General features: G+C 39.5%; 1 protein-coding gene across 5 annotated transcripts in view; it reads right to left on the bottom strand.

Moving 5' to 3' along the window:
- The window catches only part of LOC127655805 (protein MTSS 1-like), a 103,099-nt gene extending 84,492 nt beyond the window's left edge, over positions 1–18,607 (bottom strand). For 4 of the 5 annotated variants that reach the window (XM_052143785.1, XM_052143787.1, XM_052143786.1 and 1 more), the window contains exons 1-3: positions 18,128–18,607; positions 13,868–13,929; positions 3,977–4,050 (exon numbers count right to left, since the gene is read on the bottom strand). In XM_052143785.1, the coding sequence (XP_051999745.1) occupies positions 3,977–4,050; positions 13,868–13,929; positions 18,128–18,199 (208 nt within the window). In that variant the 5' untranslated portion in view covers positions 18,200–18,607. The remainder of the gene's footprint in view (positions 1–3,976; positions 4,051–13,867; positions 13,930–18,127) is intronic. The other variant, XM_052143788.1, reaches the window with a different exon arrangement.
- Positions 18,608–18,984: the final 377 nt, after the last annotated feature.

The raw sequence follows: 18,984 nt of genomic DNA, 5'->3' as shown, positions 1-18,984 counted from the left end.
AGATGGCCTGATTGTCTAATATAGAAGTTATGCTGTATAAAGTGGATGGGCTGGATGTACTGATTCAAAATTCGAAATTAATAAAAAAATAGCAATTGCAATTTAACACCTGAAAATAAACTAAATTGTATTTTGTTTTAGGATTAAAAAAAACAACTAAAAACAAGAAATGTTATGACACAAATACCAAGAAATTCTTACAGTCATATTAACTTTTCAATTCAACATTGCACTGAAATTGGTTTGCTGATAATATAATTGATAAATGTTAATTTTTATTTTTAATAAAATTTGAAATAGAAGCATTTTGGGGTTGGTCATGGGAATCTTGTGATAAGGGTTCATGCTCTGACATGCATGTTCTAGTCATATCTGTGCATCTGTCACTCCCAGGAAAGGAGCAGTCATTAACCCTTCAAAGGCATGTTGATGGGGAGCTATCGAGGGGATGTGTGTGTCTGTATATGTGTGCAGTGAATAAATCATCAGGCGTTCCTCCCTATAAAGGAAGAGTTCACCCAAAATGGAAAATGCTGTCATCATTTATTCACCCTCGAATTGTTCCATACCTATATTACTTACTTTCTTCAATAAGGGAAAAGTGATTGAGTGATGACAGAATAAATTTTTTGCTAAACTGTCTCTTTAGCAGATCAGAAATGTGAAATAGATAATAAACAAAGCTTGGAAGACAAAATCATCCATGTACAATCTTCGATAAGCTCCTCCGAAAATGGTCAATGATTTGGCAGGAAATAAATATAGCAGATCATCACTGTGGCATCAGCTGAGCCATAAAAGTGAACTGAACAGGGTGTGATCCTGGTCTCTCACTCACACACACACACACACACACACACAATTTCCATACAGTTGCTATGGAGACTGGTGCATGCCTCTGAGATTCGATGCCAGGAGGAGGTCGCTCCACCTTGTTGCTTTACCTTGCAGAAAATGAGACAGTGTTTACGGAGAAACGGAAGCGTAATACAAAACGTGAGGAGCAAAACAAGAGGTGGAATCATAGAAACTATGACATAACAGCCTGTCTCTAGGGATTATATCTATGAGTATACACCCAGAAATGTCTTAAAACACCCAGATATGTAGTAGCCCTTTGGCAACGTCCACACTAATACGTTTTTGTTTGAAAATGCTCCCCGTTTTGCATGCGCATACTGAACACTTAGAGTACGTGTGATTTGAAAAATCGAGCCGCATGTTTTAAGTGCTCGAACAATCTATTGATCACGAAATTTGCGTCACACGTCCTGTACGCAGACTACTAGCATTTACGTCTGACTGAAGTATACTTTGGGCTTAAACCAAAAGACATTTTCCTCAAAAGACAAAAATGATAGCTAAAATGAAAAACTGTGTAACAAATGAATATTGTGAACTCACAATTATTCCAATTCAACCACATTACAAACTCAGAATGCGCTACGAATATAAGTCTAAAACTTGTTTCATTTGTAAGGATGTCCATACAGATCCTCATTACAGATAGACTGCAAGAGGTTTTGTGTAATGATAAACACACTGGAATCAAGGTACAAAATTTCTAGTGTAATGTTTTACTCCAGCTGACGTATTGCGATGTAGATATCGATATAATATTTTAAAATCGCAAGCCCTATGTCATTTCCCTCCATTAGCCCTGTCCCAATCAAATTGGTTGACCATTGGTTGAGCCAATGTTGCTGCATCTGGCTGGTTGGAACACTCCAAAAAACGAGTCTGAGTTTTACACTTTTTGGGGGAGTCAACCGGCAAATGGCTTACTTATCATAGTCTCTGCACATTACATTGGGATAGGAGACAGTATTTTACCATCAGCAGTTTTAATTACTATTATGAATGGTTAACAATAAGTGTACGTCTAAAATAATTTGTGATGGACTGCACCAATTGTGGAAGCTCAGTGATGATCATTGAAGACCTTCAACAATACCAGCATCTGCATTAGCACTATCTGCAGACCAGAGTATGTGAGTGGAGTGTCAACAATTTCCCCTCCGCACTCAAAGCATTCTTTAATCACTCCACTCCAGCTCCACTCCGGATTGGCCATTTCCCACTCCTCGCTTGCTTCACGCTCCTGGATTAGAGAAACCCCACTCTGTGTTCGCTCCATGGCAAAATTAGCGCCCAACTACCTCTCCACTAAAGTTATTTCAGTATGCTTTATAATATCACAACCATCTATGCAGAAGATGTATTAAATAAAAAATAAATAACTAATACTAGGAGAAAAGCTACAATGTGCTTTATTAGAACACTAACATTAGCCCAAAACTAAATTAAATAATTTTATAGCTTACTTTTGAAACATATCAGCAGCATTCTCTGGGTTTAATCGATTAAATCAATTACTAGATGCAAAAATAAACATTAAAATAAAAATAACTAAATGAAAATGTTTTATAAATTACCAGAACAAAAACAAAACAAGGCCTATGTATTATTGGCAAATTATTTCCTATTATTGAACGTATTTTAATTAAACTTGCCCTATAATTCTGTGAATGAAAAAAATATAAATACATACTCAGAATGTTCTACACTTTTTTCCTCTATTTGCATTTGCTGAGCTTCTTCGTCGCAAATGTATAACGCATAAATTAGCCTATGGCACAAAACTAAATTTTTATGGCAATCGATTAAAGTAAAACTACGCAATATTAACATGTTGATATGTTCAGTTGGCGTTTTGCGTCATTAAAAGTTCAATTTTATTTAATGTGGGACACAATAGCCTACAGTTAAGATTGAGATGCATTAGATTAGAATGTTGATATGATTATTCAAAATATTTAATATGGGAGAGATATAGTTATGTGCATTACTGACCTTTAGTCTTTCTCTCCACATGTGAACGGATTATCATCATGCTTTTTGGACACGTCTTTAGGATTTCACAAGAAACATTTGATCGTGGCAATCACCTCCCCACCCATGTTCTACTTCGCAATCCCATCGTTAATTTTCACTATATGCCAGTTGACATAAGAACCGCAAGCTTAACACAATAGTCAGGAGTGTGAACACAAGAAGCGAAAGTAACCTTTGTGCTGGAGGTCGAACATTACCAAGCGCAGCTAGATATTAAATTTGAATTTTTATCACATTCTTTCTGGTTATATCAGAAATTCCTTCATGCCAATAGTGTTTAACACTGCTTAACATGGTGAATTATTGCATTAAGGGCCATTTACAGGTGTTTTGCCCGTGATGGAGCATTAGTGGAGCGCTCTTGGAGCGAGAGAAAACAATGACGCTCCAATTTTTTTTAAACTCAAAATCATGCCGCTCTGCTCACATACTCTGCTGCAGACCTGTGTCAGCAGATTGCATCACTCAGAAAAGAAAAATGTGAGGGAAGAGAGGGAGAGAGAGAGAGATGGATGACAGGGCGCTAAAGAGCACCAAAGGTCAGTAATGAATGAGAGCGCTTTTCTAGGTGACTATTAATAGCAGAGTGTGGAGATTTGGGTGTGTAGATCAAGGCTAAAGATGTTTTAGCCATTGCCCCTTTAACATTGTTGATTCATCTCCTTCCTCAAAAACAATTTAATAAAGAAAGATACACATTTTGCTGCAATGGGAGTAGATCCAAGTGGAATGCTGTAATCATGTGTCATTTTTCACGGTTTGTTAATTGCGGCAGCTGTATTGTAATCTTAATTATTTATTTGATTAATTTTGTAGAGGACATTTGATTTGACAAAAACTTGGCATGCCCATGAGTGCAAGGTAAGTCATGAATATATTTGGTCCGTTTCCTCAGAGAAAGACTGCCATAGGTGTTAATAAAAGCAACAATAGTCCACTTTTGATTTCATGGGGTCTTTAAAGAAAAAGCCACTAAAAGCCACTCAATGCCTAGGAGTACCAAAGAATGATGGTTTTCCTCAAGCTTATCCCAGCAACTCCTCCCCTCCATTCCACTTCCTCATTTCCTACATCCGCTTACCTCGTGTGCTGGTGGCCAGGTCAGCCACTTTCTGAAAGGCATCCAGGAATGCTGCGACTGCAACCACAGTTGTCCTGAAAAAGAAAAATCAAACACACCTGGTCAACATTTTGCCCTTATTTATATATATATATATATAAAAATTCGGTGGGATCCAAATATATACTGTATATAATATATACACACTGATGAGCCAAAACATTATGACCACCTGTCTAATATGCAGTTGTCCTCCACATGCCGCCAAAACAGCGCCAACACGCCGAGGCATGGACTCTACAAGACACCTGAAGGTTTCCTGTAGTATCTGGCACCAAGAAATTAGCAGCAGATCCTTCAAGTCCTGTAAGTTGCGAAGTGGAGCCACCATGGATCAGAATTGTTAGTCCAGCACATCCCACAGATGCTCATTCGGATTTAGATCTGGGGAATTTGGAGGCCAGGCAACTCTTCATCATGCTCCTCAAACCATTCCCAAATAATGTGTGCAGTGTGGCAGGGCGCATTATCCTGCTGAAAGAGTCCAATGCCATCAGGGGATACCATTGCCATGACGGGGTGTACCTGGCCTGCAATGATGTTAAGGTAATTGATGTCCACGTGAATAGTCAGAGCATCACACTCCCTCCACCGGCTTGTCGTCTTCCCACAGTGCATCCTGGTTCCATCACTTCCATGTACATGGCCGTCCACATGATGTGAAAGAAAATAGGACTCATTGGACTAGGTGACCTTCTTCCACTGCTCCAAGGTCCAGTTCCGATGCTCGCTTGCCACTTGTTGCCACTTTTGATGTTGACAGGTCATCATGGGCACTCTGCATCTATGTAGCCCAATATACAGCAGGGTGCGATGCACTGGGTGTTGAGACAAATTCCTCCTGTAACCATCATTAAAATTTTCTGTGACTTGTGCCACAGTAGACCTTCTGTCAGTTCAGAATTGACAGGATAACCTTCATTGCCCTCACGTATCAATGCGCCTTGTGCGCCCAACACCCTATTGCCGGTTTGTGGTTTGTCCCTCTTTGGACCACTGTTGGTAGGCACTCATCACTGCTGGCCAGGTGCACCCCACAAGCTTTGCCGTTTCAGAGATGATCTGTCCCAGTCGTGCGGCCATAACAATTTTGGCCTTTGTCAAAGTTGCTCAGGTCTTTACATTCAACACATTGACTAAGAGAACCGATTGTTCGCTTACCATCAAATCTACACAGAACTTGACATGTGGCCTTGTTAGGAGATGAACAAAATTATTTGCTTCACCTGTGAGTGGTCTTAATGTTTTGGCTCATCTGTGTGTGTATATATATATATATATATATATATATATATATATATATATATACATACATACATACATACATACACACACACATACATATATGCACAGTATATATTACATGAGAGCATCATGTGTGCTTCAGTGGAAAGCAAGGAAATCTGTTCATTTGTACAATGGAGTTAGCATGGTAAAACGTAGTCATAACATTTTACAAAATAGTAAAACTTTGTTTATGTTCAGGCTTAACGGAATATTCTGGGTTAAATTCAAGTGGTATAATGTTTGACTCATCCCTTCTTTTCTTTAAAAAAAGCAAAAATCATTATAGTGATGCACTTACAAATGGAAGTGAATGGGGCCAATCAGTAAAGGTTAAAATACTCAGTTTCAAAAGTGTAGCCACAAGGCATAAATAGCATATGTGTTAACATAATTTTAGTGTTATAAAACCACATACTAACCTTTTTTTTTATAGTTCTAGACAAGTTATAACATAAACATAATAAGCCAACTTTGTTGACATGACGATATAATGTCAACAAACCCTAAAACCCTAAATTGATGGTAAAAAGACGATTTAAAAACTTTACAGCTCAAATAATACACAAGTTTTAACAGAATAATTAATAGAAGTACATTTATCAAATTAAACGCTTCACATTTCTGACTTTAAACCCTTAAAAAATTGACCCCATTCGCTTCCATTGTAAGTCCCTCACTGTAACTATGATAATGGCATTTTTTTTTTAAAGAAGAAACCAGTCTAAATACTTTTTTCTGGAAATCAATATTACGCCACAAACTTAACTTGTATTGAACCTTGAATATTCCTAAATTCGAGTTTAAGCTACAAGATTTTCAATGTGGTTTCAGACTTTTAAACCCCACTGAATATACAAGTGGCACCTGGTCGTTTACTTCAATAGGACTCTGCAAATGATGTTATCAAAGGTAATTTCATTGTTGAAAGGTTACTGTTGTTGATGGGGGTTAGGTTTTGCTATCTATAGAAACGTTTAGTCACTAAACTGATTGCTAGTTTTCTGTGTTCGTCTGCCAACTGCATGCATAATCTTTAAAGACCCATATTGTGCCCTGATAAGACTTGAACCTGAACCTAAATGCAACAGATGATATACTCTCAGCGAATGAGTGGAATGGAAAGCGAGACAGTGTGAAAAAAGAAAGTCAAAACCTGCATTGGCACTACAAGTATTCCCCCTCCACGTGTAGAATGCCTGACACGAGCAGACAACTGTGAAACCTGATCGCATATTTCCACGGCAGCATGCAAAGGTTTGACTGAGAGGTCATGTGGCAGAGCACATAAACACCCGTCCACAAGCACGCCGTCCATGTGGGGAAGATTCCAGGTATCAGATCTGGTTTTAGAATGCATGACGCAAACGGCAAAACACATAATAGGCAGGGAGTGCCACAGGCGGGCTACACTGCTGCATGCCCTACACTGTAAAAAAAATCCAGTTAAATTTACAGTAAAAAAAACTGGCAGCTGTGGTTGCCAGAAATTCACTGTAAAAAATATGGTAACCACTTTCAGGCTTTATGGAGATGCAATTTTGATGCCTGTATATTTTACGGTGCATTACAGTCGTTTATATTATTAAATAATAAACTTGATATTAACCTTCTGAAACAGTAAAAATCAGTTTTTGACTTTATAATGTATTGTTAATCACCGTAGTAATTACAGAAGGGCACATGATGACATGAAGTTCATCAATAGTGGCTCTTCCTGGAGCAATGACCAATAACCATTTACAGACAGTGCTCAAACTCACACAAACACAAAGCACCATCAGGGTAACACTTGAAATTAAAATAATGCAATAAACATTAACTAAACTACATCAAATATAACACAGAACACCCCAAATTACATAACTGATATTAAAAAGAAGAAGAAACAGGGGCCTGTGTAGCTCAGTGAGTAAAAGACACTGACTACCACCCCTGGAGTCGTGGGTTCGAATCCAGGGCATGCAGAATGACTCCAGCCAGGTCTCCTAAGCAACCAAATTGGCCCAGTTTCTAGGGAGGGTAGAGTCACAATTGTTAGTACCAAACAACATTTCCAGATGGGTCATTATAATCCGATAGCAGGTTACTTAAGGCAGGAAAAAACACTAAACCGTCTGATGGCCCATTTATATTGGCCGGGCATTTGTGGGGATGTTCATATGGTGGTATGCAGCATGCTGTGAATGTCAGCTGGTGAATCCCACGGCCACCCAATAGTGCCATTGCGCCCCCTTCCATTGATCGAGATCCCCTTTGAAAAAATTGTCATGGAACTTGTCGGGCCATTAGAGTGGACGGCAAGCGGGCATCGCTTTGTGTTGGTTCTGGTGGACTACGGAACGCGATATCCGGAAGCTGTGCCTCTGTGCAACATATCAGCACAAAGTGTTGCGGAGGCACTCTTCAGAATAATCTACCGAGTGGGGATTCCAAAAGACACTACGTTTATGTCACGTAAACTATGCGAACTGTATGAATTAATGGGGATTACATAGATTTGGACCAGTGTTTACCACCCCCAAATGGATTGCTTGGTCGAACGATTTAATCAGACCCTGAAGAATATAATTTCATATCTTCATGCATGAAGACTCTCTAAATTGCCTATAGCCCCTTTTATTTGCAGTTCAAGAGGTCCTAAAGCCTCCATGGGGTTCTTCAAACAGCAAAAACTAAATTCAATACTTTCTTGACCTGAAAGCAAATCTCCACACACTGGGGCAATTAACACAGGAGAATTTGCTTCCGGCTCAAGAATATCAAAGCTGGCTGTATAATAGGTGTTCTCGGCTACAGGAGTTTACACTGGGAGATAAAGTCCTTGCAATGCTCCACACATCGAGCTCTAAATTACTCGCCAAGTGGCAAGGACCCTTGGAGTATAAAGAGCGAGTTAGGGAAGTCAATTATGAGGTTTAAGGAATGGATAGAGGTGGAGCACATCAGATTTACCACCTCAATCTCCAAAAACCATGGAGAGAGGCGGACCCCGTGACTGTGGTGATGATGGTTCCAGAGAGGGAGGAGCTCAGTCCGGAGGTGAACTTCAAAGCCACCGACTGAGTCACCCCAGTCACTTTCGGAGATCACTTCTCACCGTCAAAAGTTACAGAGGTTGCCAGGTGGCAAGGAGAATTCTCTGACATGTTCTCGCCTCCTCCCGGTCGTACATATATCATAGAGTACCATATCGAAAGACCCCAGAGGTAGTGGTATGCAGTCGTCTCTACTGATTACTAGAGCACAAAAAAGAAGTGGCTGAGATGGCCGTGACTCACGGCAAACCCAAAGAAGTGTGCAATTGGGCGGTTGGAAGTACAGTATCTGGGTGTCCACTTGGAAAATGGGCAGGTGCTGCCCCAAATTGCTAAGACTGCAGCAATTGAAGCCTGCCTGAGACCTAAGACCAAAAAGGAGGTAAGATAGTTCCTGGGGCTGGCTATTAACACAGGTTTTTGTTCCTAACTATTCGACCATAACCAGGCCGCTATTTGATCTGACTAAAATGGCACCAGATCCGGTCCAGTGGACGGAGCCATGTCAACAGGCATTCACACGGGTGACGGCTGCACTTTGCGGCAGGCCATTATTGCACTCTCCTAACTTTGCTCTCCCTTTTATCTTGCGAATGGATGCAACGGACAGGGGGTTGGGAGCGGTACTGTCCCAGATGTTGGAGGAGCACCTCGTGCTGTACATTAGTCGCAAACTCTCACTGAGGGAGACTAAGGACAGCACAATAAAGGAGGAGTTTTTGACCATCGAGTGGCCGGTTCTCACCCTATCGGTACTACCATGCCCCGCTCCTGTGGCTCCATCACATGAAGAATGCCAATGCACAGATCATCTACTGGTATCAGTCTCTCCAGCCTTTTAAGTTTGTGGTGGTCTACAGGCATGGGGCGCAGATGGCTGAGGCGGATTTCCTCTCTAGAAATGGGGAGGTAGGGGGGGAGTAAGTGATAGTCCGGATGGATCCCTGGCCTCAGTTGGGCGATGGGGTTATGTGGTGATGTGGGCGTGGCCGAGCGATGTCTGTGGAGAGCGAGGCCGGGAGAGGAAGAATGGTAAGGACCGACACCTTTGGGAAATAATCTCTAACAGCTGTTCTGTGTTGCAGTGAGAGCTAGAAAGGGATAAAAGTGAGCGAGAGCGACACACAAGCAGACTGTGTGTGATCGTTTGTGCTAAAAAGCCAGTAGTGTGGGTTTTGCACTGAAAAGTGTGGGAAATAAAGACTCATGTTAAATTGTTTATCCAGCTCCTGCTTCCTTCTTCAACAAGAGAACTTGTAAACTGTTACAATCAAATATATAAAAATGCAACCATTCTGTCACAGTCTGGAGCCCTGATATTTAGCCACAAAACATACACATGACCCAAAAAACATTGGGAGTCATTTTGGAGCGCAGCAACTTAAACCTCTTTGAACGAGATGTGATTATAGAGCATGCAAGCCATGGATTTCATTAGGGACTTCCCAACTGCCACTCCCAGTGCCCTAACATTATGACCAATGATCACAGAACAGCATCTAATGGTTGAGATGAACCTAACCAAAAGGGAATTTCACCAATTCTTCGAAAATTTCAAAGGAGTTTATGTGGGAGTATTCGACTTGGGACTAGAAACACTGGTCATGCATCGTGATTTTTAACTACACAGCTAATCCTAACACAGCAAGTAGATGAAACAGTCCCAAACCCACCAAGAAACGATTTGTGGGAAGACCATAATGGTGAACTTGAAATGGCCCTTTAAAAGTGGTGGGAACAGAATTTAAAAAAAAATGTCTGTTCTTGTAAGGTAAAGGGTCTTGAAAACTTGAAACAAAGGTAATGCACAGTATGTTTAAGTCTAAACTACACGTTTAGGTATTAAGCTCTGAACAAGCTGCAATAAGCAGCCTAAGCATGTATATAATGTCGCACTTGACCTCCATATGCCTGGCCTGATCAAATAGATAGGGTTGTTTGCTGATCAAACTGCCTGTGTAAACTAGAGTTGTGGAGACAAAGAATGGGTATGACTCACTAACTAATGAGGGCAATGTATGTTAGAAAGATATTCCTCAAATATAAAAATGCATTAGGACTATCTTTTTAATGCCTCATTTGGAATATATTAACATTTGCAAAGTAGATATTTAACCAGACTTGTCAGAGGATCTCTGTGTCTTTGTTGCAGTTTAAATTCTAAATATTTCACGACTTGGTAAACACTCCACAAACACATATGAAGGAAACCAATGTTGGCGATTTGCATTACTCTCTCTGTAGTGTAATTTTACGAGGCCTAAACCGCAGCACTCTTAAATTCCAGAGAACTCACTGTAATTAACCCTTACGTAGACGCATGTTGTGAAAATACGATGCTATGATACAGAGGATTATTTGGTCGTAAACTGGCTTGGCCTACCTTCCAAACTTTTGTTTCTCTGTTCACGTTATCATGAATGAATTATTTAGCGGCAACTTATTCTTGGAGGTTTTGGAGTGCTGACTATCGCTTTGTTACTATCTAGTAAATAAAAGTTTAAAAGATAACTTCAATTTATCACATTTTGGGTTGAAAATTGAGAACCAGTTCTTTTTCAGAAGCAGTTCTATTATTATAATAATAAATAATAAAAATAAAAAAGAACAAAAATGCTTTTCATCATGGTTCGTCTCTAATAAGCCATTAACAGTTCTTGAACATCTGCATTTTTCTGAAGATGTGGATGGAAAAGCATACTACTTGCTACTGAATCTGAAGTGTCATGGCAAAATAAATTATGCTTTAGTTTTTGCATGTAACAAAAAAAAAAAACAGCGTAACTAGAGTAGTCTGAATCACAAACAAATGACTCTTGAGCAGATTCTTTTTAATGAATATGTCGAGCAGACTCACAGTCTCTGTCAGTCACAAATAAGCTTCCTTAATAAAGAATCATTAATTAAATGTTTAAGGAATCAGAATAATTTGAACAAAAATCCTTAAATTACTAATGATTCTCATCCTTAATGACTTTGGGAAACAATAATCCGTTTTTTATTATTAAAAACTCCTGGAACCATGTGATTTTCATGACTTTCCTGTTCTGTTAATGGTTCTTGAACACACAGTGTGACCAGTGAAGTCTGATTGCCAAACAAATGACTCTTCTGAGCTGATTTTTTGAATCTATAGCATGAAACACAATATGACCAGTGTAGTCCAATTACCAAACAAAGGAGTCTTAAGAACTGGATCTTTTGAATCTAGAGAGTGAAATACATACCACTATGGTCCGATTGCTGAACAAATGACTCTTTTGAATCTACATCATGAAACACATGGCACAACCAGTAATGTCCGTTTACAAAACCAATGACTCTTATGAGCCGGTTCTTTTGAATCTACATTGTGAACAACACAGCACGACCAGTGTAGTCATATTCCCAAACAAATGACTTATGATCCGGTTATTTATAGTATATATGACTTTTGCCATCTCCATAAAAACTGCATTTCTAATTTACAATTATTTCTTACTCAAAAGTAAGAATAATTATGGAATTGGAATTGAATCTGGAATCATTACATTTTATCCCAACTTATCACAGACCTACAGTGGGTACGGAAAGTATTCAGACCCCCTTAAATTTTTCACTCTTTGTTATATTGCAGCCATTTGCTAAAATCATTTAAGTTCATTTTTTTCCTCATTGTACACACAGCACCCCATATTGACAGAAAAACACAGAATTGTTGACATTTTTGCACATTTATTATCTGTCAGGTTCTGTCAGGTTGGATGGTAAACGTTGGTGGACAGCCATTTTCAGGTCTCTCCAGAGATGCTCAATTGGGTTTAAGTCAGGGCTCTGGCTGGGCAATTCAAGAACAGTCACGGAGTTGTTGTGAAGCCACTCCTTCGTTATTTTAGCGGTGTGCTTAGGGTCATTGTCTTGTTGGAAGGTGAACCTTCGGCCCAGTCTGAGGTCCAGAGCACTCTGGAGAAGGTTTTCGTCCAGGATATCCCTGTACTTGGCCGCATTCATCTTTCCCTCGATTGCAACCAGTCGTCCTGTCCCTGCAGCTGAAAAACACCCCCACAGCATGATGCTGCCACCACCATGCTTCACTGTTGAGACTGTATTGGACAGGTGATGAGCAGTGCCTGGTTTTCTCCACACATACCGCTTAGAATTAAGGCCAAAAAGTTCTATCTTGGTCTCATCACACCAGAGAATCTTATTTATCACCATCTTGGAGTCCTTCAGGTGTTTTTTATCAAACTCCATGCGGGCTTTCATGTGTCTTGTACTGAGGAGAGGCTTCCGTCGGGCCACTCTGCCATAAAGCCCTGACTGGTGGATGGCTGCAGTTTATTTATTTTATTTATTAGTTTATTTGTCAGGGACCATGCACAGTTCAAGCCCTGTACCAGAGTTAGCTATACGGCTAATTTACATCTGTGGCAGTGATGGTTGACTTACTACAACTTTCTCCCATCTCCCGACTGCATCTCTGGAGCTCAGCCACAGTGATATTTGGGTTCTTCTTTACCTCTCTCACCAAGGCTCTTCTCCCCCGATAGTTCAGTTTGGCCGGACGGCCAGCTCTAGGAAGGGTTCTGGTCGTCCCAAACGTCTTCCATTTAAGGATTAAGGAGGCCACTGTGCTCTTATGAACCTTAAGGGCAGCAGAAATGTTTTTGTAACCTTGGCCAGATCTTTGCCTTGCCACAATTCTGTCTCTGAGCTCTTCAGGCAGTTCCTTTGACCTCTTGATTCTCATTTGCTCTGACATGCACTGTGAGCTGTAAGGTCTTATATAGACAGGTGTGTGGCTTTCCTAATCAAGTCCAATCAGTATAATCAAACACAGCTGGACTCAACTGTATGTGTAGAACCATCTCAAGGATGATCAGAAGAAATGGACAGCACCTGAGTTAAATATATGAGTGTCACAGCAAAGGGTCTGAATACTTAGGACCATGTGATATTTCAGTTTTTCTTTTTTAATAAATGTGCAAAAATGTCAACAATTCTGTGTTTTTCTGTCAATATAGGGTGCTGTGTGTACAATAATGAGGAAAAAAAATGAACTTAAATGATTTTAGCAAATGGCTGCAATATAACAAAGAGTGAAAAATGTAAGGGGGTCTGAATACTTTCCGTACCCACTGTATACTGCTTTCTAAAAGCTGTTTGCTTAAAGTTCAACAAAATCTGTGTAAAATGTATAAAAACGAAGACATCTTGCAAACACACTGCAAACACCTGAAGCGTTTCCATCTCACACATGCATTAAGTGCAGCAGGGTCATGCATTCTCCACAGCTCAAGTAGAAACACAAGATCAGGATTTAATGACATCAGCAGATCTTCACAGGCTGCACATTATGGCCATAAGCAGTGAGGAAGGGGCTGCACATTTCCACTGAGATCTGCACAGGTAGACACCTCCATTTTATAACAGCTTGCCTTCCTCAGGGCACGGCTCGACCATTAAAATAAAAGCCGTAAAAAAGATCACAAATCTTCCCACACAGCAGCAAATGTGATCATAAACGCACAGACAGAAATTAACCTCTTACCTGAGCTGAGACTGCAGCTTCACAGCTTTGCTGATAAAGTCCTCCCAGATAGGATAACTGCTCTGTAGATGGAAAAGAAATATGTGATTAATATTATAACTAGATTTCTAAGTGGAACATTGATGTCCAAAGGGTTAATTCCACAACAAACATGGTGATGTTAAAAAAAGAAAGAAAAGTCTCACTGATGGTGACGGGTGACACACTAATAATGGTTTGCAAAGAAAGCCTTTCTTTCCATTTGCTTTTTTCAACCAAAGGAAAAATAAAACAATAACCACTTCAGCAACACTTATTAAAAGTACTTTGGTGGTACCATGGTACTACGACAGTATTTTCAAAGTACTTTCATATATACCACTGTATGGCTACCAAATTCATTCACTATGGTATAAACATGGAATTCCAATGAAAACCTTGTTGGGTAATTCTCACGAAACCTGTAAAAAATGTCCAAGTCCTATTTAATCCCAAATAAATACATAAAAATAAAATGAAACCTACATTTAGTACCATTAAAGTTTTGACTGATCTCAGTTCAGGAGACTCTGTGCTGTCAGTGAAGGGTTAAACTTTCGACATACAGAGTCATGTGACCAAACAACATGGTGCCGACCACAGCAGTGTTTGTCTTTGGGAGAAACGCCAACAAAACTACATCTGATAAGAAACCGAATTATGTTTTTACATTAAAGGGGTTATGACATGAGAAACCAAATTTGCCTTGATCTTTTGGTATATAAGAGGTCTTTGTATCATTAAAACGTCCTGCAAGTTTAATATTTTAAGACGTCCTCCCCATTCTAAACGAATCATTTATTTAATCAAGCTCAAAATACAGCTCGTCCTGGATTCATGGTTAGAAGTGACGTGTCGGTTAGAAGTGACGTACCAGCGTTTGCATATGACCGCCTCCAGCACAAGATAACTACGCTTTAAGCGCAAGACAACTACGCTGATTTCAGTATCGCCGATGCGCCTCACAAGTGTTCAGTCGATGGACAGCGAGCTCTGACAGAGACTACTTGTGCACAGGAAAATTACGATGCCACACAGATGTGCTGTTCCTGGCTGTGGTCAAACAAAACCTCTGAATAAGCTGCCGAAAGATCCAGACGTCAGGGAAAAATGGATGCAGTTTATTTTTTGAGGATGTCCCAGTCACGGCAGTGTTAACTTAAGCGTTTGTTCTGTACATTTTAAGGATGACTGTTTTGAGAACAAATCTCAATATGATGCTGGCTTTGCCAGAAAACTGTTGCTCAAAGATAAGTCCGTGCCGACTATTCTGGGAACAACGACGACGCAAACTGTAAGTAATCTATTTTAAACTTTAAACTACTTTTTAAAGCGTAATTTCATTCATTATGAATAATCACAGTGTTTTTACTTAGTTTACTTGCATATTGTTCTGGCTGGGGCGTCAATAATTGATACATAGGCACTGACGTTAGCCAATCATAACAGTGGGCGTTAACACTGAGGTCTTCAATGGAAAACGCTCCCAAAACAGACTGTTTGAATCAGAGGATGAGAAACAGGGTGGGAAAAGGTCATAAATCACTAGATTTTAAAAGTTTTTCTTAAAAAAAATATATTAATACTATAATTGCACCTAAGGGAACATAATAATACAATAAAAAAACCATGTCATGACCCCTTTAAAACCTGTTTGAGTATAAAGATGAGTCTCTATTTTCATTCAATACAAATTTTTTTTAAATCAGAACGCCTCGCTGCTAAACATAATGTACACTAATATGTATTTTAGCACAATTTTTCCTATATATATATATATATACATATACATATATACACACACATACATAAACATACACACACACACAAATTTTATTGTTGTTGTATTGATCTTATCATGATGATCTCATCAATGATGCTACACGTAAGCTACATGAGAGACGAGCGTCTCCGTGTTAAGAGTGCGCATCACCCGGCAGAACTTTATATCTCTCGCGGTCTCGACTCCCGCTCAGATTGTGTCTCTTCCGCGACTGGTCTGACCGCACCGAGAATGACAGTTTTTGAGTTTGTGTTTATTTACATGGCATGCTCCCATATTATATGCACTTTAATTAAGGATGAAATAAAGATATATCGCCAAGCTATGATCTGTATTATTTTTTCTGGCCACCAGTTCAGCGTCGGTCTGCTCGGCGTCCATCTTCACCCGATTTCCACGCTGCACACCGGAAACTCACATGACATGACCACACGTGCCACTCCCTAAACTGAGACTGACTGGTCATCTTTTTATTAGCGGTGTAGAAAATGGGCAAACAGCTCTCAGAGGGAATGGGCGGTCACGTCCAAACATGCACTTATTTCTTTAATATAGCAGCATTTTGCCGTCATATAATCGCACAGGCTGACATCGCGATTGCGATATGATTTCTTGTGCAGCACTACTTCAGATGCTTTATATGGAGTTAGGATGAAAATAAGGTGCATTTCAAACTGTGTTGAGGCCAGTGTAGACAGACAGCACACTGAGGTTAAGTCACTCACTAAACAGGGAGCAAGGGAGCATCTCTTACTACTGAAAGTGCACTCAATACAAATTTCCTATTTAAAGTTCAGTTTCAGGCTGCAGATAATGTTTGGACAAAACAACACATATGGCTATAGCTTGTATTATTTACAATTTCACAACTTAGTCCCGATGTCCACATATGTTGCCATACATTTTTAGGAAAACTCTTTGCTCTAGAAAATGATTATCCATTTATTTATTTGCATGTTTCTTAGGGACTACAAGTTACAAATCAAAAAGGGAACTAGAAATTGCACACAGCAGGGTCCCAGGAGGAAAAAAGCGGACTCTTATTAAGCTGGGATGCATTGTCTGAGAGCACTTCAGTTCTATTCCTCAAGAATGTACAAGAACGCAATGATTGTCTGATAAATTTGATGAGTGGATGACTCTGATAAAAGTGTTGAGGTAACTCAACTAGGTCATGTGCAAAGAGTTTCTACAGATCAAGTGAATGAATCACCTGACCAGGTTTGATTCTGTACAGTAGGCAGCAAATTATAAACTACCATCTCTTTGAGTTTTAACCAGAGGAACACTGTCAATCTAAATGCAATGATCTATTGGTCAAATTCTCATAGCACCTGTTAAATATTTCAGAGACATGGTACCTGACCCCATCACCAAGTTACAGCAAAGCATTACACACAATAGACTACATAAATGCTTTACAAATAGGTTGCCATGGTGAGTCATTTTGCACCATTTCTTTTTCTATCCAGGTCTTTGTTGATTAAACAGCATATATGAAAATGACCAGATATGGTCATGACAGATATGACATAATGCGTACAATAAAATACAGCCCAGCCTACATGAAGTCTGTTAATATTTTGGCTGATGTTTTTCAAAAGCTTATACAAATAGGTAATTTGATTACCTTATAACGACATAGGCTTTACACCAGCTGTCATTTTTTCCTCATTTAGCTCTTCCAACCAGTCCTAAAACCTCTGAGGTCAACAGAATTCCAACATTCCTTGGACTTGGAACAGGTGTGCAACTATCAGCCCGATCTTTTTTGAATTTGTGAATCCTGATAAACCTGTGTACATCCTGGCTGCACACTGACACATCAACCTAGATTTCAAACATGATTTGCTCATGATTAATGAATGGACTGATGTGTTAAAAAGGGAAATCTGAAGTGCAACGAGGCACACAGCCAATGCAGACACAACATAGTGAACCCAGTCAATCCATATAAACTAAAAATAGGTCAGTATCTCAACCATGCATGTATTCAATTGCATATCTGACACACAAATACAACAGCTGCATTTATGCTGCAATGGAAAGATATTGCAAAAATCTAAATCAGCAATGCATATGTGAAATATGATTGAAAAAAGCATATATGCAATAATGCATATGTGATTTTTTTTGGTTCAAAAACCATAAATACAACATAAAAATGTGTAACATATGATTGCACAAGCCTAAATATATCAACGCATGAGAAATATGAATGCAAAACCCTAAATGTATCAATGTTTATGTGAAATATGATTGCAAAAAAATGGTGAAATATGACTTTTGGCTATAGTGCATATGAATATGACCCGTTTCAAAAAAGCAACTGGTTTGCCAGTCTGGCTTGAGTTTGACAGTCTACTACACATGCAAACAGTGATAAAGAACACACTGTTATGGGCAAAGGCAATTATTTTTTTTTGAATGCACAGAGTAAAATACAAAAACACCTTTACCTTCATGTCTGTGATAATGGTCTGAAAGAGTCCACCAAGAGCACTGCACTCTTTCTCAATAACAGCCTCCATTTTTTGCTTTAAATATAAGTTAATGGTCTTTTTAGCTGTTTGCAGCCCCAAAAAGCAATACACTTTTTATGTATATGAGAGCAGCTTGAAATCCAGAGTAATAAAAAAAACAGGTTTCAAATCGGATCCAACCTCTTTGGGTATATGGTGAAGATCAGTCGATGGAGTGGGGCAAAGATATATTTAAAAGCCCCTTTCTGCCCCACGATAACACACACTCCATGACTCTAGGTTGAGAAACATAATTATGGATTACCACCTGGATTATAAAGTCAAAAAAGAGAAAAGGGGAACATCCAATGTCGTTTCCGATCCAAACTAACTCTGTTAAGCGGCTGAAAACAAAACAAATACCGACGCAACTCCGTGAATCTGAACCGCAGCTCTGATCACAGCTGACTGTAAACACAAACGCGCTCCCGAAACTCAATGCGCGCGCTCGTAGTGACCCGCCCCTTCTCCCCTGCAACTCAAGGCGCGGCCACGCCACGCCCCTTAGATGCTAAAAAAATGACTAGAGAGATATTCAACATGCTGGGAAAATACATGCACAAAGGCCTCAATAAATAAAGGTTGATTCCTTGGGCCTGCATTTACGGATTTACGACTCATTTTATTCCTGTTTGTAGTCACGGTTTCTTCTTCAAAGTCTATTTTGTATTTTTCCAGTACTTTTCATGTTTGATTGACTTTGATTTGTAAGCGCCAAATATTTTTATAATCACTGATTGTGTCTGCACTAGGGTATGTGAGTAGCATGGCCTGCTTGTTTCCTATTAAAGCAG

The sequence above is a fragment of the Xyrauchen texanus genome, chromosome 15 (genome assembly GCF_025860055.1).
Source record: "Xyrauchen texanus isolate HMW12.3.18 chromosome 15, RBS_HiC_50CHRs, whole genome shotgun sequence".
NCBI lineage: Eukaryota > Metazoa > Chordata > Actinopteri > Cypriniformes > Catostomidae > Xyrauchen > Xyrauchen texanus.
This window is presented reverse-complemented; position numbering and strand designations above follow the sequence as displayed.